Below are 23,679 nucleotides of genomic sequence, written 5' to 3' on the forward strand. Positions count from 1 at the left end.
CTCATCTGCTAGTGGTGTGACCTTGAGCCAGTTTTAAAGCCATCTGAACCTAAGGTCCCTTTTCTTTCAGATTCGTTGTGAGGATTGAGTGAGATCAAGCACCTTGCAGGGTGCCCGGTACAGAATGGAGACTTAGTACTTGGGAGTCTGGTTCCACTAAGTCCCATCTAGTATACTGAGATGCATTTTAGATGATGTTGCTGTTGTTGTTTTATCATCTTAGCCATTTTTAAGTGTACAGTTCAGTGGTATTAAGTACATCCACATTGCTGTGCAACCATCACCGCGTCCATCTCCAAGATTTGTCATCTTGCAAAATGGAAACCCTGTGCCCATTAAGTGATAACCGCTCTCCCCTCTGCCCCCAGCCTCTAACGGCCGCCATTCTACTTTCCGTTTCTATGAATTTGCCTTTTCTGGGTGCCTTATGGAAGTGAAATCATGCAGTATTTGTTCTTTTGGGACTGGCTTCTTTCACTCAGCATGGTGTCCTCAGGGTTCATCCATGTTGTAGTGTGTGTCAGAATTTCCTGTACTTTAAGGCTAATATTCCATTGTATGTATATACCACTTCGTTTATCCATTCATCCATGGATGGATACTTGGGCTACTTCTACTTTTGGGCTCTTATGAGTAATGCTGATATGAAGAAAAATAGGTAAACATCTCTTTGAGACCCTGATTTCAGTTCTTTTGGGAAGAGAGATGCATTTTTAAGAAGAATCCCTGGCTTCCAGATAGTTAAGTATATTGTACTGTTCATTGGAGTGGGGGTGGGCTGAAGGCATAGGAATGGAGGATGGATATCAGATCCCTGTTCTAAATCATCAGATCTTACTTACCAAAATTAATACTTGAGGAGCCCAATACTTACATTAAAATATTGTTGTAGGTGAATATTTATTGACATGGAAAAATGATTACAATATAGGAAGTAGGAAAAAAGTATATGTATTATCCATTTTTACAAAAAAATTATATATACCAATATGTTCAAATACATGATACAGATATAAAAACTGGTCCTTAAGTTGTAGCATCGTGCAGGAGCCCCTAAATTTTTTTGTTCATACAGCCCCTTTCATTCTCAATATATGTATACTTTTAATTATTTATTTAATTATGTAGTTATGTACATGTAGAACTATGTTGACATCACATACATTATAAAATATTCACAAAAGAGTAATGTATCAAAAGGAAAGAGATAGAGTAACATGTTCCAAGAATGGATAAAAATAAATATCATTAGAAGTTCTAGGATTGGGAATTGCCTGGCAGTCCAGTGGTTAGGCCTTGGCGCTATCACTGCTAGGGCCAGGGTTCCATCCTTGGTCGGGGAACTAAGATTGTGCAAGCCACGTGGTACAGCCAAAAAAAAAAAAAAGTTCTAGTATATTCTTTCTGCACACCTACAGATCTCTCTACCACATAGACTGTTGTAGAGTAGATTCTGAAGTTAGGCAAAGCTGAACTGGATTCCAGATCCCACTTCTCACTGGTGAATAATCTTAGCTGAGTTACTGAACATCTCTAAGCTGCAGTTTCCCATCTGTAAGTGGGAATAATTACAGTTCTTATATAAAAAAATTTTTTATTGAGATATGGTTTTTTTATTGAGGTATGTAATATTATATTAGTTTCAGGTATAGAACATAGTGATTCAGTATTTGTATATATTGCAGAATGATCACCGCAATAAGTCTGGTTAACATCCAACACCATACATAGTTACAAAAATTTTTTTTTCCTTGTGATGAGGACGTTTAAGATCTACTCTCTTAGCAGCTTTCAGATTTGCAATACAGTGTTAATAGTGCATTGTGCACTGCCTGGTTTATGGTAGGGGTAAAAAAAATTAAGCTGGTACTACTGTCATGACTAACACTTGTCTCGGGATGGTGGGGATAGAAATGTTTACAATTTTCCTTCTTCTTTGCCTGTCAGCGTGTTTTTATTTATTGAAAATGAAGATATAGTGCTTATGTCAGAATTTTTTTAAATGTTATTTTGTGTTGTTAAAAAACTCAGAGCTTAGCACAGTGACCTACAGATCTCCTGCACTGCATCCTTTTTCAAAATGAATGTAAGATTCATGGAACACTACCCACTTGGCCTAACGGAAACTTCCCAAACCAAGGCTTAAAGCCCTTCCCTGCCACCCCAGAGCAGCAAGCCTGTGATTTCCCCCCGTATATGGGAGGCCCTGTCCAGAACCTGCTGGCCCCCAGGGGCCTACGTGCCTTTGTGAACAGGCTCATTCAGTTCTCAGCACAGGCGCCTGAGGCTGGGCAGGCAGAAAGGAAGCAATTAAGACAGTGGAAACCTACCAGGGAAAAAGCTGTTGGCAGGACAGACTTCATGGATGTGTGACCTGTGCAGTCACACAGGGCCCCCTGCTCGGAAGGACCCCACTCTTGGTTTGATGCTCTTCTGTCTTGAAATCTTGAAATTCTCCATGATTTTTTCACAAAGAAGCTCCACATTTTGATTTTTCACTGGGCCTTGCAAATTGTAGCTTGGTCCTGGCTGTTGAAAACTGTAAGGCATTGAGAAGGCCCGGGTGTTGAATGGATTATTAAAGAAGGGGTCCTCTTGTAGGCGTCTAAACGGGTACTCCATTGAGGAAGCTGGAACCACACAGAATTCTGCCAAACAGCCTTTTTGCATATATGTCTGGGAACCTCTTACCCTTTTCTGATTTCAGTATGTTTGATCTCCCAGGTCTGAAGCACGGGGAGTAACAACCTTGACTTCATAAGGGCATTGTGAAAATCAAGAAAGAAAATGCACGTGAAAGGGTTAGAACAGTGCCTGGCACCTGGAATACTCATTTTTAAAAGCTTCCTAAATACTCAGTTGCTACCCTGGTATCCACAATATGAGCTAGGTAGTATCGTTATGCTCATTTTATTTTTTTAATTTTTTTCCTGATGTTTACATTTTGTACTTCATTTATTTATTTATTTGTTTTTGGCCACACCCTGCAGCATGCAGAATCTTATTTCCCTGACCAGGAATCGAACCCACGCACTCTGCAGTGGAAGCGTGGAGTCTTAACTGCCGGACCACCAGGGAAGTCCCTACCCTCATTTTATAGATGAAGATACTGAGGTTCAGAGAAGTTGAGTAACTTGCCCAAGTCATACAGCTGGTTACCATATGGAGTTAGGGTTTGAACGCAAGCCATCTGATGGCAGAGGTCATGCTTTTTTCACTCCACCATTGTGCACCCTGCTTTTATCATCGTCTATTAGGTGCCAGGTATTCCTGTGTACTTTTATCATCTGCTTCTCAAATTGTAGCCGTTGAGATCCTCATTCTGCAGATGTGGAGACGGACGTAGTGGTCACGATCACATATCTGTTCCACATGGGGTGGTACTTGGATTTTAACCCCCATCCTCTGAATTTCTACTCAGCCTTTCCACTTGATAATTCCTCAAGAGTGAATCCAAAAGATGTTTAACAGTATCTACTGCTTTGGGCTGATAATGCAAATGCAGTTAGACTTTGGCGAACTCCTGGACCCACATGCCAGACAGTTCTTCATAGCTTGTTTCTGGCAGCAATGGAATGTCATCAGCGCTGGCTCAGACCTTGGAATCTCACTGGGTTCCCCCCACCTCCTGGCAACCACCATTCTACCCTCTGTCTCTACGAATTTCTAAAATGTTTTTATTTTAAATATTTACAAATTTTCGTGTTAACCTAATTCTCAGCCAAAGTCATCCTTATGGATTGCATTTCTTCTAAAAGAGTTGAAGTTTCAAAGTAGACAGGATCAGAATCCTTGGCAAGCTGACTAATGTTTAGAAAAGTCTCTCATCACATTTTCATTATTATTAGAAATCCTTTAGACTTAAAAAAAATGTAGTTTGACAGTTGATCCCTATCAAGCACGCAGATGGACAGGGTAATTCATCCTTTGTTATAAGTTAGGCCACAGACAAAAATGTAACAGCAACGGAATTCTAGCTGAGTGGACGCTGTGTTCCCCAGAACACACACCAGTTTCTTGTCTCTTTGGTAGAGTGCTGAGATGAGGAGGATCTGACACAAATTCCATGGATTGGTCATGATGTTGGAAGAGCAAGTTTCAAGGCTAAAATTCCACCAGTAACTGTGGGTTCTGTTGAAGCAATCCTAAAGCCGCTTACAACCTGGACTTGCCAAGTCACTTCCAAAGTTCTTTTCCCATGTGGTTTATTACCAGCCCTTAGGGTTGCCAGATTGAGCAAATAGAATAAACAACGAATAACTTTTTGAGTGTGTGTTCTAAATATTTAATCTGGCAACTCTAATCTAGATCCCCCACTGGGGCTTCTTCTCAGTGGTAGTAATCCACCCACAGCCTGTTCTGAGAATGGTAGAAATAAAGTGTTTATTATTGTTGGTTTCATGGGCTGTGATCAGAAATGAAGGAACACATTTATTGAACATAGGCAGGTGCCTTCATAGCAACATAGCTTCATAGCATCTTCCCAAGAACCCTATAAAACAGGTCACTATCCCTGTCTTTATAATGAGGAACCAAGGCTCACAAAGGTTAGTTTACCTAAGACCACAAATGTCCTACAAACATGGAGACCTGGGCCTGTATCCAGTTCGAAGTCCTTACCTTATTACTGCACGTTACAAGTCTAGGGCCAGCTGGTAGGCTGCTCTGTTGACTTGTTTCTAAGTATGTGGCAGCTTTGCAGTAGCCCGTGTCCCAACCCTGGCTGCCCATGTGCCAGCTCTGGTGAGACCGTGGGCAGCCAGGTGACCTCTCTAAGCCTCATTTTCCTTATCTGTAAGTTAGAAATAGCACCTACATCTACGTTCGCCATAAGGATTAAATGAGTTCCTTTTTTTTTGTATTTTGTATAAGTAAAAGGCTGAGCACTTGTCTGCCACACAGCACACGCCCAGGACAGTCTCCTTTAAAGCCACAAGAGTTTTGTTTATTGTCCTGTGAAGGGGCTGAGTGGCCGGAGGCAGCCTAGGAACGTGTGCTCACGCCTGAGCCCCAGGGAAGGAGCTTCATTGGGTTAAGATGAATGGAGGGCATCCCTCCTTCTCCCAGAAGTTCTGGGGGGCACCCCTAGCTTAAGGGGGAGGCCAGGAGAAGGGCTTCTTTCAGGTCTTAACTTTCCGCTCTGCAAATGGTGACCACCTGATTTGGCTTGAGGCGTGATCAAGAACTGTTTAAATGCGGTGGGAAGAAAATTCCAAGATTGGAAAGACCCTGTGACTTGGGAGGGGAGGGGGCAAGGTCTGGCCCAGCCCGCCTGGCTTTTCCGGCCCCTCCCTCTCCTCTCTCCTCCTGGCTTTCCAGTTCCCTCCTCTGCTTCCTTCTCCCCGGCTGCTCCACTTTGACCTGGAGTCCGGAGAACCAGTCAAGCAGCCACTGGTCCTCTGGATCTAGCGCCACCTCCCCGAGGGGCCCCTGGGTAAGTCTTTAACATCAACGGGCCCTGTTTCCCCCATCTGTGAACTCAGGGTCGGACACACCAACTGAGCTCGCCTAAACCATCTGGCAGGGTTTGGTCTGGAGGGGTGGCAAGTGAGGAGGGCACTTTATTTTAGCTATTATGAAATCATCTCAGTCTGTGAGCAGTTTGACTAAACTGTCTGCAACAACCAGTGGTGGCTTTAGAATGGGGTGGCTTTGAGCCCTAGCTTTCTGCCTTGGTGTGTGATTGACTATGAATGATGACAATTTGTTGCCAACTTTCTGCAGCGCCTCCCAAGCCCTCTATCCTCTAAAAGAGAGAACTCGACAGGGGTAGAGATTTTACTATGAATTTTTTAGTCAGGATTAAAAAATCAGGCATCAGGAACACCTCGTGTGTTTTAAGGAAACTTTGTTGGGTGTTGGGCTTCTCAGGCGGGTTTGGGTGCCCTGTTTTAAAATTCTGCTGACAATGACTGGGGTCTGATTTTGTGGGTCTTAAAACAAATTTTTTTAAACTAAATTTGGTATCAGGGGACAACTATAGACTGTAGTGGTTTTGGTTGGGTTTAAGAAACACTGAGTGATAACACATATTCAGTCTTCTTATCTGTGTTCAGATCTTTATGGTTTAATCCAGTTTTTGGCTAATCCAGATTATCTGGTTTAAAAAATGCAGCCTATCCTCACCGAAGAAACTAACTTTATTTTTATTTATTTATTTTTTTAATTTTATTTTTTGGCCACACCGTGCGTCATGCTGGATCTTAGTTCCCCCACCAGGAATCGAGCCCCCCTGCAGTGGAAGCACGGAGTCTTAACCACTGGACCGCCAGGGAAGTCCCAGAAACTAACTTTAGTAGAATCGATGAGAGGCCACTAGAATTATAAATTCTGAAGCCTCGAGTGAAGCTGGCAAAAGCCTTCCGTCTCCTCCTCACCTCCTCCTCCCCCCATTTTCTGTCTCTTTTTGGAATTAGAGGAGTTAGGCAGAGTGGTTGAAGCACAGGCTTGGAGTCATATTTGCTACTTTCTTGTCGTGTGAGTTGAAATCTCTCTTAAATCTCAGTTTTCACATCTATGTAATGGGGATGCTGGTGATAATAGCATAACCTGTAGAGAGAGGTTTTTGTCCAGTCTCTGAAACCTAGTAATGCTCAGTGAGTGTGAGCTGTCGTTCAGAGCATTTCTTTTTTAGGGACTGAATGGAGGTATCCACTCTGTATAACTGCTGAGTCAGCCTCGAAGAGTCTCGTGAAACTAACCTCCTGGGCTGTCCTCAGCCTCTTTGACCTTCTTTCCCGTTTTAAACTGTAGATTGCTCTCTCTTTCTTGAAAATCTCCCTTTGTTTTATGATGTGTTTATTCTATTATTCTGGTCCCGTGGTTCTAAAGTCATTTATTAAACAGATCGCTGGGTCCCGCCTTCTGCCCTCCTGATTCTGTAGGTCTGGGGTGGGCCCGAGAATTTGCATTTCTAACAAGTTCTCAGATAATACGGATGCTGCTAGTCAGGGGATTGTAAGAACTACTGTGTTTTCTCATGCTTGTCCACCTTTAATATCCCTTTACCTAGGAATTAGTGGAGAGAAATTTACTGTTAGAACTCCCTAGTTATTAAGTCAAGGAGATAATAAACTAGATTCATCACTGAAGGCCAAGTGTCCAGATAACTGAAAGAAACATGATTTTTTTTTTTAATTAAAAAAGGGTGATGTGAAGGCAATCTGGCCAGTGAACAAATGCTCTAAGTAAACTGAGAACATACCTTAAACTGCTAACTACCAAGGTGTTGATCAACGCTGGTAGATTAGTCGAGGAGATTAGTGTTTATATTCAGTATCCAGGATCCTTCTAATAATGGCATGTTTAAGCAAGCTGTCCTCCTTAACCACTGGATCCAGCTGGAATGCTTTAGTAATTGAGTTGACACCTGTTACACCATTTAACAGACATTAATACAGTTTTTCTGGCTGTTATGATCATTGCCATGGCCCATTCCTTCAGTATAGTGCAAACCTTTGACGGCCACCCCAGCTCTCTAGCAAGCATAGATAAGGAAGTGGCTTATCACCAGCCTCTGTACAGGCAACTCCAGAAGACTGGCAAACGTTTCTAATTTACACCAGTTCCTAAAGACAGTAAATCTTCAGCTTACACATAGCACAGTATTAAATAGAGCTCCCAGCTGTGACAACTTGCTTGAGGTCTTGGAGGCCCCTTAGGCTACATGGTAGACTTTATCTTGAGTGTTCAACAGGCATTAACTGTAGCTTTTTTACATTTGCATATGCATGAGTTATACTCATGCAAGACTCCAGTCCCAAGTTACTTTTTAAAGAGCTTAATTTATGTCTTGGTGATGTTTCTACGCTTATTTCCATTAGGTCATTATATTTAACATGCTTTTTAGGCACCTTTGCTTGGAATTTCAGTTAAGGAAGAGTGTTAGCATCAAAAAGAAAAGGGAAGTTTGGGGCTTGGGCTTTTTTTTTTTTTTTTTTTTTAACTGTCCTAGAAACCTAAGGATGCTTCCACACCAAGCACTGACAGCTACCATCTTTGAGGGATCTCATTCAGTGATCCGTTTGCTCCAGAAGTGCCAGCACCACAGTTTGCTAATTGCCCGCACTCCCTCGTCCTCCAGCCTGAGAATGGCAGGTGGCTGATTGTCACTGTGGGCAAGTTCCCAATTAGGCACAAACAGGTGCACACATCTGCTGGGGGTGACTGTTTCCACACAACTGCTCCAGCGCACACAAAGGGTGGCCTCAGCTTTGCCAGCCATGTGGCTCTCTTAAAAATGAGTGAGGTTGGCACATTCCTACAGGGCTTTTGCGGTCAGTAAAGAAAAACAAGAGCCCGTGAAAGGGGGCTTGGGAATGCCAAAAGGAATCATCACGGGAAAAAGAGCTGCGGTGGCTAAATGGTGGGTCATGGGCCGCTTCCTTCTAGAAAGCTGTCAGAATAGGAACTTGGAATACCTAAAGGAGGTATTATCAGGTATTTTATCTAATTATCAGCCTAGATAATTAGATAAAACTCAGTGTTCTTCATTGTGGCATCTGAATTCCTGCTGAAAGGATGAAGAATAGCAATTTCTGGTTTGTTAGTGAGAAGGAGCAAGTCTTGTAGATTTATGGGCATTGTCTTTGGCTAGGACCTGGAGAAAGCAGTCCCTCTTGGCAGTTCTGGTCAAGTTCGTCTTTAAAATAACACTTCCATTGCATTCGGGTCAAGAACGTCCAGACAGGACTTTCCTGGTGGCGCAGTGATTAAGAATCCGCCTGCCAATGCCGGGGACACGGGTTCGATCCCTGGTCCAGGAAGATCCCACATGCCGCAGAGCAACTAAGCCTGTGCGCCACAACTACTGAGCCTGTGCTCTAGAGCCTGTGAGCCACAACTAGAGAAAGCCCACCTGCAGCAAGGAATACCCAACACAGCCAAAAATTTAAAAATAAATTTAAAAAAAAGAACGTCCAGACAGGGTGAGTGCGTTTCCTGCTGGGACAAGGCAGAGACATCTCCGTCCAGGCTTGCTCACCTCCCGGCTGTTTAGAGGCCCTCCCTTGGGATTCTGAGGTTGATCCTCATTCATATAAACCCAGCCTCCCACCCTGCCTGCCTGTCAGCCCCAGGAGGGGCCTTCTCTGCCCAAGCCAGACCTGGCTGCCTCTGCCAGCTCAGTTGATCCACGTGGCCTTGGCTCCAGGCAAATTCCCCCGCAGGGGTTCTTCAGAGGGTGAACAAATAAGCACTCAGCTACTGTCAGTCCACTCAAACGTGAAATCCTTCAGGTTCTAAACTCTGAAAATGATCAGGATTAACTTAAGAATAATGCACCAGTGTTTCAAACACTTGCCCTCTAAATGGCAATGGGCTTGCTCATCAGTATCCTCCCTTTCACCCACTAACCACATTTGACTTAGTTTTTACGTGAATTATATCACCCGCAAGGATGTGTAAAACATGTACGAATGGTTTAAATAACAAATTAGAAGTTACACAGCCACATAACCACACCCCACGAGGAATGTTGCCAGGATCCCACCCCACCCCCATTGTGGAGTGGACCCCCCTTTTCCCCGTAAAAATCCTCTCTTTCCCCCAGAGGTACTTGGGCTGTATAGAGCATAGTTTCTTGTTTTGCTTTATACTCTATCACCTATGTATGATTCTCTGTAGTTTCATTTTGCTTGCTTTCAAACTTATATACATGGGATGGTGATATATATATTATTTTGGGTCTTGCTTCTTTGCTAAATATTGTGAGGTTCATCATGTTGTGTGAAGCTAGTCTGTATTTTGTTTGCTGCATGGTATTCCATTGTATGAATACTGTAATTTTATCATTTCTACTGTTACGGGATATTTGGGCTGTTTTCTTTATTTGTCGTACTGTGAACAATGCTGCTATAAACCTTTTCTTTTGCATAAGTTTCTCTAGAGGTATACCTAGGAAAGGATCTCTGGGTCATGGGGTATGCAGATTTCCAAAAAGATCATGTCAGTTGGCATTCTACAGCAATGGATAGGAGTTCGTATCACCCTTCATCTTCATGTAACCTCAGTGCAGTCAGGTGCAAAGTGGTAATTCATTGAAGGTTTAATTTGCATTTCCCTGAATACTTACAAAGCTGAACACTTGGGCTTCCCTGGTGGCGCAGTGGTTGAGAGTCCGCCTCCCAATGCAGGGGACATGGGTTCGTTCCCCGGTCCGGGAGGATCCCACATGTGCGGAGCGGCTGGGCCCGTGAGCCATGGCCGCTGAGCCTGCGCGTCCGGAGCCTGTGCTCCGCAACGGGAGAGGCCACAACAGTGAGAGGCCCGTGTACCGCAAAAAAAAAAAAAAAAGCTGAACACTTGCTTCTGCCTGTTGGCCATTTGGGTTTCTACTTGCGCACTGCTTGTTGAACGATTTAACCCATTTTGCTGCCAGGTCGTCTGTCTCAGCCATCTTTTTGTTCCTCTTTTAGTGTCATAGACAGGTCCCCAGCTCTATCACCTCCTTATTGGTGGTGGCTTGTTAGAAGTTTCCTGTGTTAATAGGTCCTTATAGAAAGTGATGTTGTGTATTCACAAGAAAGGATGTTTTGCAATAGCACAAATGAAGAGATTTGGAGGATTAATTAGGAACCTTTTCTAACACAAAGAAATGAAGGCTGTGTTTTTTCCTGAGAAAGTAATCTTTTGGGATGGTCCAGATTCCACGTTTGTCAAAATTATTTACGTGTCTCATTTACTCATTCCTTACTGATGTTTTGCACTGTAAGTAAATTATCTGAAACTAGAAACCAAGCTGAACTGAGAAGGGCCTCCCTATACATTCTTTACTATTAGCTTGTCAGAAATTGCAAAGCGATAGTGATGGTCCACAGGTACGTTTTATATAGCCTGCACAATGCTTTACTTTTTATTTTTGGCTTTACTTTTTTGTTTTTTGGTTGAGGCAATATTTTTTTTTTCCTTTTTATTTATTTATTTATTTTTAATTAGTTTCTGCTTTATAACAAAGTGAATCAGTCATACATATACATCTGTTCCCACCTCCCTTCCCTCATGCATCTCCCTCCCTCCCACCCTCCCCATCCCACCCCTCCAGGCAGTCACAAAGCACCCAGCTGATCTCCCTGTGCTCTGTGGCTGCTTCCCACTATCTATCTACCTTACGTTTGGTAGTGTATATATGTCCATGCCGCTCTTTCGCTTTGTCACAGCTTACCCTTCCCCCTCCCCATATCCTCAAGTCCATTCTCAAGTAGGTCTGTGTCTTTATTTCTGTCTTACCCCTATGTTCTTCATGACATTTTTTTTTCTTAAATTCCATATATATGTGTCAGCATACAGTATTTGTCTTTCTCTTTCTGACTTACTTCACTCTGTATGACAGACTCTAGGTCCATCCACCTCATTACAAATAGCTCAATTTCATTTCTTTGTATGGCTGAGTAATATTCCATTGTATATATGTGCCACATCTTCTTTACCCATTCATCCGATGATGGACACTTAGGTTGTTTCCATCTCCGGGCTATTGTAAATAGGGCTGCTATGAACATTTTGGTACATGTCTCTTTTTGAATTATGGTTTTCTCAGGGTATATGCCTAGTAGTGGGATTGCTGGGTCATATGGTAGTTCTATTTGTAGTTTTTTAAGGAACCTCCATACCGTTCTCCATAGTGGCTGTACCAATTCACATTCCCACCAGCAGTGCAAGAGGGTTCCCTTTTTTCCACACCCTCTCCAGCATTTATTGTTTCTAGATTTTTTGATGATGGCCATTCTGACTGGTGTAAGATGATATCTCATTGTAGTTTTGATTTGCATTTCTCTAATGAGTAAAGGTGTTGAGCATCCTTTCATGTGTTTGTTGGCAGTCTGTATATCTTCTGTGGAGAAATGTCTATTTAGGTCTTCTGCCCATTTTTGGATTGGGTTGTTTGTTTTTTTGTTATTGAGCTGCATGAGCTGCTTATAAATTTTGGAGATTAATCCTTTGACAGTTGCTCCATTTGCAAATATTTTCTCCCATTCTGAGGGTTGTCTTTTGGTCTTGTTTATGGTTTCCTTTGCTGTGCAAAAGCTTTTAAGTTTCATTAGGTCCCATGTGTTTATTTTTGTCTTTATTTCCATTTCTCTAGGAGGTGGGTCAAAAAGGATCTTGCTGTGATTTATGTCATAGAGTGTTCTGCCTATGTTTTCCTCTAAGAGTTTGATAGTTTCTGGCCTTACATTTAGGTCTTTAATCCATTTTGAGCTTATTTTTGTGTATGGTGTTAGGGAGTGATCTAATCTCATACTTTTACATGTCCCTATCCAGTTTTCCCAGCACCACTTATTGAAGAGACTGTCCTTTCTCCACTGTACATTCCTGCCTCCTTTATCAAAGATAAGGTGACCATATGTCCGTGGGTTTATCTCTGGGCTTTCTATCCTGTTCCATTGATCTATCTTTCTGTTTTTGTGCCAGTACCATACTGTCTTGATTACTGTAGATTTGTAGTATAGTCTGAAGTCAGGGAGCCTGATTCCTCCAGCTCCATTTTTCGTTCTCAAGATTGCTTTGGCTTTTCGGGGTCTTTTGTGTTTCCATACAAATTGTGAAATTTTTTGTTCTAGTTCTGTGAAAAACGCCAGTGGTAGTTTGATAGGGATTGCATTGAGGTTGAGGCAATATTTTAAAATTCAGACATTCTAGGTAAAACTCTGAGATTTTGCCTTATTTCTGAAGAAAGTGCAATCACTAGGCGATAGTGGATCCACATTCCCACGTGGCAGAAATTACATTGATCTGGGTGGTGGTTCCCCATCAGCAGTGTCATCTGATTGTTTCCTCAGTATCCAATCTCCCTTTTCTCCGTATTAGTAGAATTTTTAGCAAGGCATGTGGCTGCCCAAAATAAAGTCTACATGTCTCAGTGTCCCTTGCAATTATCAAGAGCCTTGTGATTCTTCTGGCCAGTGGGATTAGGGGAAGTGGGCAGCTTTCAGGTTCTGCCCCTAAAGGAGTGGGTATGTTCTCCTTTATTCTTTTTCCCCTACGTGATGGCTAAAAGGTGGACATGGTGGTGGGCTATCTCAGACCATGTGAAGGACAGCAGAACCCCATGAATGGTGAAGCAACAAGAGTTTCAGTCCCTGAACACTTCCTGCTATTCTAGCTCTAAATTGTATGTAAAGAGACATTAAAGTGTTGATCTCTGTCACACACACAGTCAAATCTATATCCTAAGTAACTTCAAGTGGGTAATGTTCTCTTCTCTTCCTCATGGTCCCCACCAAGTCCCCATTGTGTCCCTGTGTCTGCTGCTGAGCTTGACTTGCCTTTCTCAGCTGGCTTAGACAGTTGGATTTCTAATGCTTCTCTCACTTGGCTCCTATTAGAGTGTTGCATCTAAGATATATTTATATTCTAATATTTAATAGTCTAAGAGTGACACAAAAGAAAAATTCTTAAGTCTGAAAGATACAATACAATTAGAAGTTTTAGGGTTGAATTATCAGGAGGTTTTTTGTTTTTTTTTTTTCGCGGTACGCGGGCCTCTCACTGCTGTGGCCTCTCCCGTTGCGGAGCACAGGCTCCGGACGCGCAGGCCCAGCAGCCATGGCTCACGGGCCTAGCCGCTCCGCAGCATGTGGGATCCTCCCAGACCGGGGCTTGAACCCGTGTCCCCTGCATCGGCAGGCGGACTCTCAACCACTGCGCCACCAGGGAAGCCCTAATGCACCTTTTAGTTGCTTCCCAGTGATTGATTAGTATCCCAAAAAAGTCTTAATGAGTAAATATTCATTGTTATTTAGGATGCTGCCTTGTGATTAATTTTTGGTAATTTATTGATTTATTTAGTCACCATTTCCAGATGTATAATGTCTTATCGCATCTTAGGACTAGGGTAGGTTCTAATGGTGCATAGTTAAAATTAAAAACTCCTGGGCTTCCCTGGTGGCGCAGTGGTTGAGAGTCCGCCTGCCGATGCAGGGGACACGGGTTCGTGCCCCGGTCTGGGAAGATCCCACATGCCGTGGAGCGGCTAGGCCCGTGAGCCATGGCTGCTGGGCCTGCGCGTCCAGAGCCTGTGCTCCGCAACGGGAGAGGCCACAGCAGTGAGAAGCCCACGTAATGCAAAAAAAAAAAAAAAAAAAAAAATTAAAAACTCCTTGGGAAGGTGACACGTCGAAGGCCAAAGTTCATCTTTCAGTATATCCAACACAGGTAGTATTTTTCTCCAGTTGTAACATGTAGCTATTTCTTAAGTTAGTCACTAGATATACAAGTTGTGTGTTAAGCGGACATGTGTTAAATGCTTTAATCCTAGAAAAATCTCAGTATATTGAGAGACTCGTGATTTAAGAACACAGTATCGGGCCTCCCTGGTGGCGCAGTGGTTGAGAGTCCGCCTGCCGATGCAGGGGATACGGGTTCGTGCCCCGGTCTGGGAGGATCCCATATGCCGCGGAGCGGCTGGGCCCGTGAGCCATGGCTGCTGAGCCTGCGCATCCGGAGCCTGTGCTCCGCAACGGGAGAGGCCACAACAGTGAGAGGCCCGCATACCACAAAAAAAAAAAAAAAAAAAAAAAACACAGTATCTAAAATCATCTTAAAGGACAGCAACTTCAAGTCTCCCATTTCACACTTAATCTCAACCATGAGCTTGTTGAATAAAATGATGGATAAAATTTCCCTCTTATTTCAGTCCCCTCTCTCCTCTCTCCTTTGGCTGGCTACATTTGTATAAGTTAAAAGCAACTTTGTCATATGACACTTGTTTCTACGTGCTCAGCATGCAGTATACACTTAATACGTATTTGCTAAATGAATAAGTGAATTTATGGTAAATAGCAGCTTTTCTTCTTCTACTCTAGTAGGTCTTGATTGCCACAAAATTAACTATAATCCAAAGAAATAAGTGAATGTGAGGCTGAGTTCTTGGAACACAGCACACAGTTCACATGAACCCAGAAGATAACACACATGTGGTTGGTGGTGATGATTAATTTAAAATAAGTGTTGGGCTTCCCTGGTGGCGCAGTGGTTGAGAGTCCACCTGCCGATGCAGGGGGCACGTGTTCGTGCCCCGGTCTGGGAGGATCCCACATGCCGCGGAGCAGCTGGGCCCGTGAGCCATGGCCACTGGGCCTGCGCGTCCGGAGCCTGTGCTCCGTGGCGGGAGAGGCCCGTGTACCGCAAAAAAATAAAATAATAAAATAAAATAAAATAAGTGTTATACTTAGTCTGTCACTTTAGAACATGTACTGGTATTTGCCCTTCACAAAAAATTCATAAGCCAACCTCTTTGAAAAGGAAATGGGATTTGAAGGACAGCATAAAAGAAATTATTAAGAGAAATAAATATCATTACTGGGAGTTGACAGGTGACCTTTACTGTGATTAAATACGATTGTGGTATATATTTTGGTTTTCAGGAAGCCCAAACCAGTTTCCCGAGATTGTCAATGTGGTTAAGCCATACTGCTCAGATTTCAAATGAATAGAGAGATTTATCCTTATGTAAGAATGGGAGCCAAGTGACTTTTCATTTCCTGGAGTAATTTGTAAAGTCAGATTTCTCACCTTTAGGAAGGGCCCCAAGCCCAGTTTTGAAATGTAGCATTGACAAGTACAAATCATACCGTCTCTAAGCTAGGTGACACTCAACTCTATCTGTCCTTACTGATAGTAAGTTTATGTACAGGTTGCTCAGTGGGTTCACCTGATTGCCCTGTAGCCTGGTGGGGAAACTTGGTGATGGAACCAGTAAACAAACCTTCTGTAGACATTGAAGGAGAACCAGTTACACCAGGCCTGATCAAGTGACAGGAGAGGGCAATTTCTAATCCAGCACAGCGCAACATGGATCAAACAAAGCCTGTCTGCAGGCCATACTTGGTTCCCTAGTTTGACCTATAACATTTGATCTAGGTAACTGAATGAATGCTTTGGGAGGAGATTGACCTTGAGTTCAGTGTTTACTCCTGCAGTTGGGGGTTCATCTCTTTCAGTATCACGATTCACATTGGGGCAAACCGTGGGGAAGCTAATGTAAAAATGCTTGAGTGATGGATTTTGCAACTAATCAGTTCAGAGTTTTCATTTATAAGTAGGGGTGAGGGTGAAGGGGAGCTCTGCCTTGCCAGAGATGAGAATGTCCCAGGACGCTGCTCTGGGAGTCTTTCAGGGAATCAGGTAATAGAATACAGTGGTTATGGTCTTGGCCTTTGAAGCCTTCTGGCTCCTCTACATAGTAGCTGAGAGATGTTGAACAAGAAGCTTAGCCTCTCTAAACCTCAAACTCTTACCTGTGAAGTAGTCTGGGTAATAATAGTACCTACCACCTGGGAAGAGTTGTGATGGGACTTCCATGAGGTGAACAGTGCCCTAGAAGTGCATTTCATGGTGCTCTTGGTAACCTCAACAAAGAGTTGATAATGGCAAAGATATGAAGAGGTGGCAAGTAAGTGGAAAAAAGTTACCAGTATGCTGTTTGATGAACACCAGGGTAATCATGATTTTGAGTAACTCTTTAATGCACTTAACCTAGGCTCTAATGAACCCCAGAGAGTCATGTCTGTTTCATCAGAGACTGCGTTCTTAAATACTTGGGACTATTCTCACACTGTGCAGGACAAACCTGACTGGGTCATATTACCTGTTCTCCCTTCTGTTAAGTTCCGTAAAGACCACACCCTTCTCTCTCTTTTTTTTTTTTTTAACATCTTTTTTGGAGTATAATTTCTTTACAGTGGTGTGTTAGTTTCTGCTGTATAACAAAGTGAATCAGCTATATGTATACAGATATCCCCATATCCCCTCCCTCTTGCGTCTCCCTCCCACCCTCCCTATCCCACCCACACCCTTCTCTTTTCACAACCAGAATTTTGCCTTTTTTTTTTGGTTCTGTTTTGTTTTCATTGTATTACTGTTTTTAACTGAGATATAGTTGATTTACAATATTATATGTTTCAAGTGTATGACATAGAGATTCACAGGTTTTAAAGATTGTACTCCATTTATAGTTATTATAAAATATTGCCTGTATTCCCAGAATTTTGCCATTTTAAAATTAGCTGATGTTTCATGAGGTACATTTTAGTTCACTTGTTGCAATTTGAGGGATAACATCCTTGGATTTCATTAGAAACACATTTTCAAGTCTTTTTTTTTTTTTTAATTTTATTTATTTATTTATGGCTGCGTTGGGTCTTTGTTGCTGCACGCAGGCTTTCTCTAGTTGCAGCGAGCGGGGGCTACTCTTTGTTGTGGTGTGTGGGCTTCTCATTGCGGTGGCTTCTCTTGTTGCAGAGCACGGGCTCTAGGCGCGTGTGGTCAGTAGTTGTGGCTCGCATGCTCTAGGGCACAGACTCAGTAGTTGTGGCTCACGGGCTTAGTTGCTCCGTGGCATGTGGGATCTTCCTGGACCAGGGATCAAACCCGTGTCCCCTGCATTGGCAGGCGGATTCTTAACCACTGTGCCACCAGGGAAGTCCCTCAAGTCATCTTCTATCCAAGTGATTTCCGCAGATGGCCGACTTGGTCCATTTTATTTCAGAGAGTGGTAAGGAAGTAACAGACGAGTAATAGAAAGGTCTACACTCAAACGTTTTTATTGCAATGATAGCTATTATGAAAAATGGTGATTCTATGTGAATGGTTTTAGGATAACCAGTGTTCCAACATTGTGAATATTATATAACCACTAAAAATTATTATGAGGGTACTACAGGAGTGTAGTAAAGTATATAGAAAGTATATAATGAGATTTGAAGAATGCTGCATAAAAATAGAATATAAAGTGTGCACAATTGTAATAATTATGTATCAATAATAAAATAGATACATATTGGGCTTCCCTGGTGGCGCAGTGGTTGAGAGTCCACCTGCCGATGCAGGGGACATGGGCTCGTGCCCTGGTCCGGGAGGATCCCACATGCCGCGGAGCGGCTGGGCCCGTGAGCCATGACTGCTGAGCCTGCGCGTCTGGAGCCTGTGCTCTGCAACGGGAGAGGCCACAACAGTGAGAGGCCCGCGTACTGCAATAAATAAATAAATAAATAAAAATAATAAAATAAAAAATAATAATAATAAAATAGATACATATAGGAAATATACAATGAAAATTGAGTTTATAAGTAAGGAAAATGGGATTATGGCAATTTAATAGTATTAAATTTTTTTTTTTTTTTGTCTTTTAAAAACTTCAAAATCTCATCAGGTTGGTTGTCCATTTGGGGGCTGTCTTTAGTTAAAGTCTATAGCCTTATGTATGCTGACAGTAACATTTATTCATGTGGTGACCAGCTTGGGTAATCTTTTAGGTAACAACGACTGACATACTGTATTACTTTTCTTTTTAGTGATGAAAATGCCAGGAAAGATTTAAAGACATTACCAGCCTTTCCAACCAAAACTCTACAGGAGCACCCCTCCCTTGCCTACTGGTAAGCCACACCAAGATTGCCGGTGACCCTGTTACAGTAACCTCCATTGAGAACGGCATGCTCTTCAGGGAACTAAAAGAAATATAAGTGAGGAAAATATCAAACTGCCCATCATACGTGTCAGTCTAATCATAAGAAGACCTTGATCCTTCCAGTGAAAAGGTCTTATCAAATCTCTCTGGAGATCATTGTCCCAAGACTGTAGTCCTGTGTGAAGACTGGCCATGTGCCTTCTCATTCAAGTGCGTGATACATTTGTAGAGTGTGCTTTTAAGTGAATCATGCTCAGTATGTGTGCAGTCACTGTATAACGCAGGCTTAATCTGGCAGAGTGCAATATATGTGGTATAAAATACAGATTTCCTTGAACAGAGGCATTCATAATAAACAGAAACAACCTGAATGATCAGAGGTTTCCTCTACAGCCAGAAGTCACTGTCTATTTTGAGTTGTTTTATTTGCCTGTATTTTAATGAATCCATAGTACCCATTTCCCATGCAACATTTTTCCTAGAAAAGTACGTTTTCTTCCCTTGAAGTACTGACATTCCCTTTAAATATATTTTCCTCGATTTAAGGCTGTGAATCCTGAAGATGGTTTTCCTTTCCACTAAAAAACTGGTTACAAAATAAATATTCAGCATGAATAGCTGTAATATGAAAGTTGGAATATTTCCCAAGTCAATAGTGAGAGTAGGTACTGAGGCTACATTACATCCTGAGTCTGGAACCTTCTAAATGAATCATTGTTAAGTGATAGTTTCTTAAGGATAAAAAGCAAAGACCAATTACTGTTGCTTATTTGTTGTATAGAGATAAAAACGTTTATTCTTCTCAGTTATACTTGAGATATGACTAATGAGCTACCAGTCTGAAAGGAGGGTAAATAACTGAATGATGTCAAAGGTGACCAGACTTCAGCCTGTTTCTCCTTTCTAGTCAAAAAGTTTTATTCTAAGACAATAATTAAGGGTTTTCTTCTAAAGTATTATGTCCACAAGTAGTGACGTAGAATATTTTAGATTGAACACTCACTCAGAAGCATTTTTAATTCTTTCTAAATCTTTCTGAACAATTTAAGGAAAATGTCTATATAATACCTTACACTTGCTGATCTCTCTAAAAAACCCTTTTAATTTCCCCAGCAAGGCTCTCTAACTAGCGTTTAATAACATTATTTTGTATTTATTATATTCCATTCAGTTATGGGAGAGAATATTACTTTTTTATTTGATGAATTGATATTATGTTTCCTTTTCTAAATAACTTAAGTTTTTTAAAATTTACATATTATATAAATATATTATATAAAATTGTATAAAATCAAGACAAGGTAGTCAAATGTCTGAGCTTCAGGAGTCCATATGTCCATATCCTACAAAAACAAAAGTCAACTAGCTTCTGTCTCCCAAACAAGTTGGTCTAGGCCTTCTTTCTCAAGTGTTTCAAGTAGGCCACCTGAGAATCTTGAAATTGGATCTGAAATTGTACAGTCACACATTGCTCTACTTTTCATTTCCTTGTTTTACAGTGAGGACAGAGTAATTGAGCATTATTTGAAAATCAAAGGTCTGACTCGGGGTCAAGCTGTGGTTCAGTAAGTATCTTTCTTTTTGCTTAGATATAGTTGTCATGTCTTCCGTTTGAGAAAGTCATCTGAAATTATTTCTATTGTGTAGTTCGTGTGCATATAGTACTCACGTGGTTAGAAGTATCTTGCCATGAATTATAAAGTGTCGTGGGTCATTCCATACTTTGGTGTCATCAATTCAGATGCCTACCAGTGTCAGACAGGTAAGAAAAATGAGAACTCATAGGCCAAGTGTAGGCAATAGGGAGTGGTGGGGACTGTGGTGAACTAGAGAGCTTTTGCCCTGGCTAGAGACAAGACTACTCAGCTTCAGCATTCAGGCATAATGTTGCCAGATCATCTGATGTTTTTCAAGAAAAGCTGGAAATTACGATTTTTTAAATCCTAATTTTAAACATTGCAAAGTAATTTAAAGAAAATTTTAGTACAGCATGAGCCAAACAACATCTATCTGGAGGCCGTGTTTTATCACCTTTTTTGTGACTCTATTTTGGGTGGAGCAGGCAGTGTCGGTGTTGGATAATCTGTTTCTTTATGGTACCAACAGCAGACCATAGTGATAGATTTCTGCATTTTAGACCTATAGAGTTACCGTCATTTATTAAGAACAGTTCACAGGCTACACTGAAGTTTTTAAATTGTAAAAAGTAAATTTATAATTTAAAAATTTTTGAATTGTAAAAACTAATGTAGCATTATTGCTATAGTAATTGTACAATAGAATAACTTTTATGGCCATAGAAGTTTTAACAAAAAATCTGCTGAATATAGCTCAGAGCATGTGAGAAGTGAAATAAGGGCTTGGCGATCACTATTCCCCTGGTCCGTGTATAGATTTCCCCCACATCCCTGCTCTTGCACTCATCTCCTTTTTATTATAGTGCACCTGCTGTGATCTTCAAGGCAGAAATGAGAAGTTAACAGCCTGAAGTTGAACCCCTGACTTGTGCCTGTTTTCTGAACTGGAAAACAAAAAGGAATAACAATTTCCATGAAGGATTTTAGGTTAGGTTAATGAGTGTATTATAAACTGTCCTTGTTGAAATGCAGCATCCACTTACTTCCTTTGATCATAATCATTGTGGCTGCAAATAAGAGACTGTCTAACTTGGTAGTTAAGGCTCTAGACTGTGGAATCCGACTCACTTTGTTGGAATCCTGGCTGTGCAGTGTAATTGCTGCCTGGCCTTGGCACATCTACCTTTTTTAAAAAAAATTAATTAATTTATTTTATTTATTTACTTTTGGCTGCGTTGGGTCTTCATTGCTGCACGCGGGCTTTCTCTAGTTGCAGCGAGTGGGGTCTACTCTTTGTTGCAGTGTGCAGGCTTCTCATTGCGGTGACTTCTCTTGTTGTGGAGCACGGGCTTTAGGCGCACGGGCTTCAGTAGTTGTGGCTCACGGGCTCAGTAGTTGTGACTCACGGGCTCTAGAGCGCAGGCTCAGTAGTTGTAGCAACAGGCTTAATTGCTCCGTGGCATGTGGGATCTTCCCGGACCAGGGCTCGAACCCTTGTCCCCTGAATTGGCAGACGGATTCTTAACCACTGCGCCACCAGGGAAGTCCCCCTAACTTTTTATATTCACTAATATGTAGACCTTTTACTTTAAAAAGTTATCACATTATTGATTACAAGGTCCAGAGCCCCTGATCTCCAAAATGTTATTAAAGAGTCCACTTGTATCATACAGGAACCTCAATTTTGTGTGGGCAGAGAGGAAATCTTACACAATTTAGTCCACTCCATGAAGTCTTAAAGTTATACAATAAATACTTGTTGAATTAAAAATAATAAGAGGTACATCGTCACTTTAATTTTTTGGGGGGGTGCATATTTTTAAAAATCAGGTTTGCATATAATAAAATTCACTGTTTTAAAGCATATATTTCTAAGAGGTTTGACTTAAAAGTTAAGTATAAATTTCTAAAAGTGTACCACCATCAGTGAGAAAAACCACCATGCTTTTATTATAGCATGTTTGCTTAATTTACAGCAAGCAGAAAATAAGCTTTATTTTTTACTTATTATGAGCATGACCCAAAAGTTGATTCTCATGACTTGCATCATTAGGTGCTAGTTTAAAAATACTTGAAGTTTGGGTTTATAATAAAGTACAATATGTTTCTAAGCCATAGAAATTTTAATATGCAGAAAATAACATTTCCTATAGCTTTTTGAAATTGAATTTCTGTTAACAACCTCCCAACATTTGGATAAAGTAAAATATATTACTCCCTGGAGTGGTTTATTCTATTTCTACTTTAGTCAAAGACAAGGTTATAATGAGGAAAGTAGATACAAATTGTGTTTCTTTAGATCACGTTTCCCAAAAGGACCCTCCAACTAATTTAGTAAGAGGTTATAATATATATTCATTTTCCATAGGTATATGAAAATAGTAGAAGCTCTACCAACCTATGGAGTCCATTATTATGCAGTAAAGGTAAATACTTTTATATGACAAACCTTTCATCATGCCTGTGTTATTTTATGAGAGTTAGTGAACAACACCAACTTTCTAAAATCACATAAATCAATATGCATATATATGTAAATTATCTCTAGAAATTTCAGCATTTAGAATAGGATTGATTTTCTTAAAAAAATAAAAGCCTGATTGTATCTTGTCATTTTTAGCAAATCATAAAGCACATTATTTTTGCAAAATACTAGCCGTGTTCAGATGTGTTCCTGAAGCCCCTATTAGCCCTGAAATATTCAGATCATTCTCTTTTGGCACACCTAATCTTTTAGCTACTTTTGTTGGTTTTTCTCTTTTCCAATTGTGCACCTTTCTAATGCTACTAGACGTTCATTTGATAGTGCCTTTGTATGAGAATCATTGAAGAATCATCCAGTATCATTTCAGCAGCTTCATAAAATCCTCAAGTTTTTACAAGATTTGCAGTACCCATTTTCATTTGGTATGTTTTATATTTGTGTAGTACTTTCAGTTGTTTATACACAGGGAGAGATTGACTAAGAAATAGTTTGAGATGATAGAGAATAAAGCATATTGTTAAGAAGAGAGTCTTGTTTGAAAGAGGAATAATTTTATACTTGATCAATCTTGACTGACTTTTCAAGTTCTGACAGTGTTTGCAATTCAAAATGGTGGGGAATTGGATAATACCTGTATAATGAGGACACCTTGTACTAAAAATACGTACCAATTCCACTTCAATTTCTACTGATTCTTAATTTGTTTGCATATGGGTATATGTTTAAGCCCAAGTTTTTCTTTCCCTATGTCAATATATATCCCTTTCTTTGACAAGACCTAAAAGATAAATTTATGAAAAAAAATGTATTCCTCCCCTCCCCATATGTACCTCAAAGTCATTATTCAAGCATCTCAACTTTGAATCATATAATTCACCCAAAGAATTTTTTAGTATTCCCATGTTCATTTGTTAAGTATATTATAAACATTAGGATTTGGAACCACTTTTCTCATTGTTGTAATTCTTTGGAAACTTCTCTGACCTTTATAGCTGGTTACTAATCAAGAGAACAAAGAGCTTTTTTTCTTTTTCTTTCTCTTCTTCTTTTTTTTTTTTTTTTTTTTCCAGTGGTTAACTGGCTTTGTACTCTGGATTAATTCCTGGTTGAATTACTTACATTTTATTTCTTCTCTCCAACTGTTTAATCCTAACAATAATGATACTTTCTTTTTGATGATGTTAATAGTATTGGTGTGTTTTGACTTA

At 40.9% G+C, this 23,679-nt stretch overlaps 1 protein-coding gene across 1 annotated transcript in view; it reads left to right on the plus strand.

The window, feature by feature from the left end:
- The window catches only part of FRMD4B (FERM domain containing 4B), a gene marked incomplete at both ends in the record, with an annotated part of 179,538 nt that overhangs the window by 115,286 nt on the left and 40,573 nt on the right, over positions 1-23,679 (plus strand). Inside the window, 3 exons of the mRNA XM_079712814.1 lie at positions 18,294-18,377; positions 19,909-19,974; positions 22,355-22,412. Coding sequence (XP_079568940.1) covers positions 18,294-18,377; positions 19,909-19,974; positions 22,355-22,412 — 208 coding nt within the window. The remainder of the gene's footprint in view (positions 1-18,293; positions 18,378-19,908; positions 19,975-22,354; positions 22,413-23,679) is intronic.

Source organism: Hyperoodon ampullatus (genome assembly GCF_949752795.1).
Source record: "Hyperoodon ampullatus genome assembly, chromosome: 10".
NCBI classification, from domain to species: Eukaryota; Metazoa; Chordata; class Mammalia; order Artiodactyla; family Ziphiidae; genus Hyperoodon; species Hyperoodon ampullatus.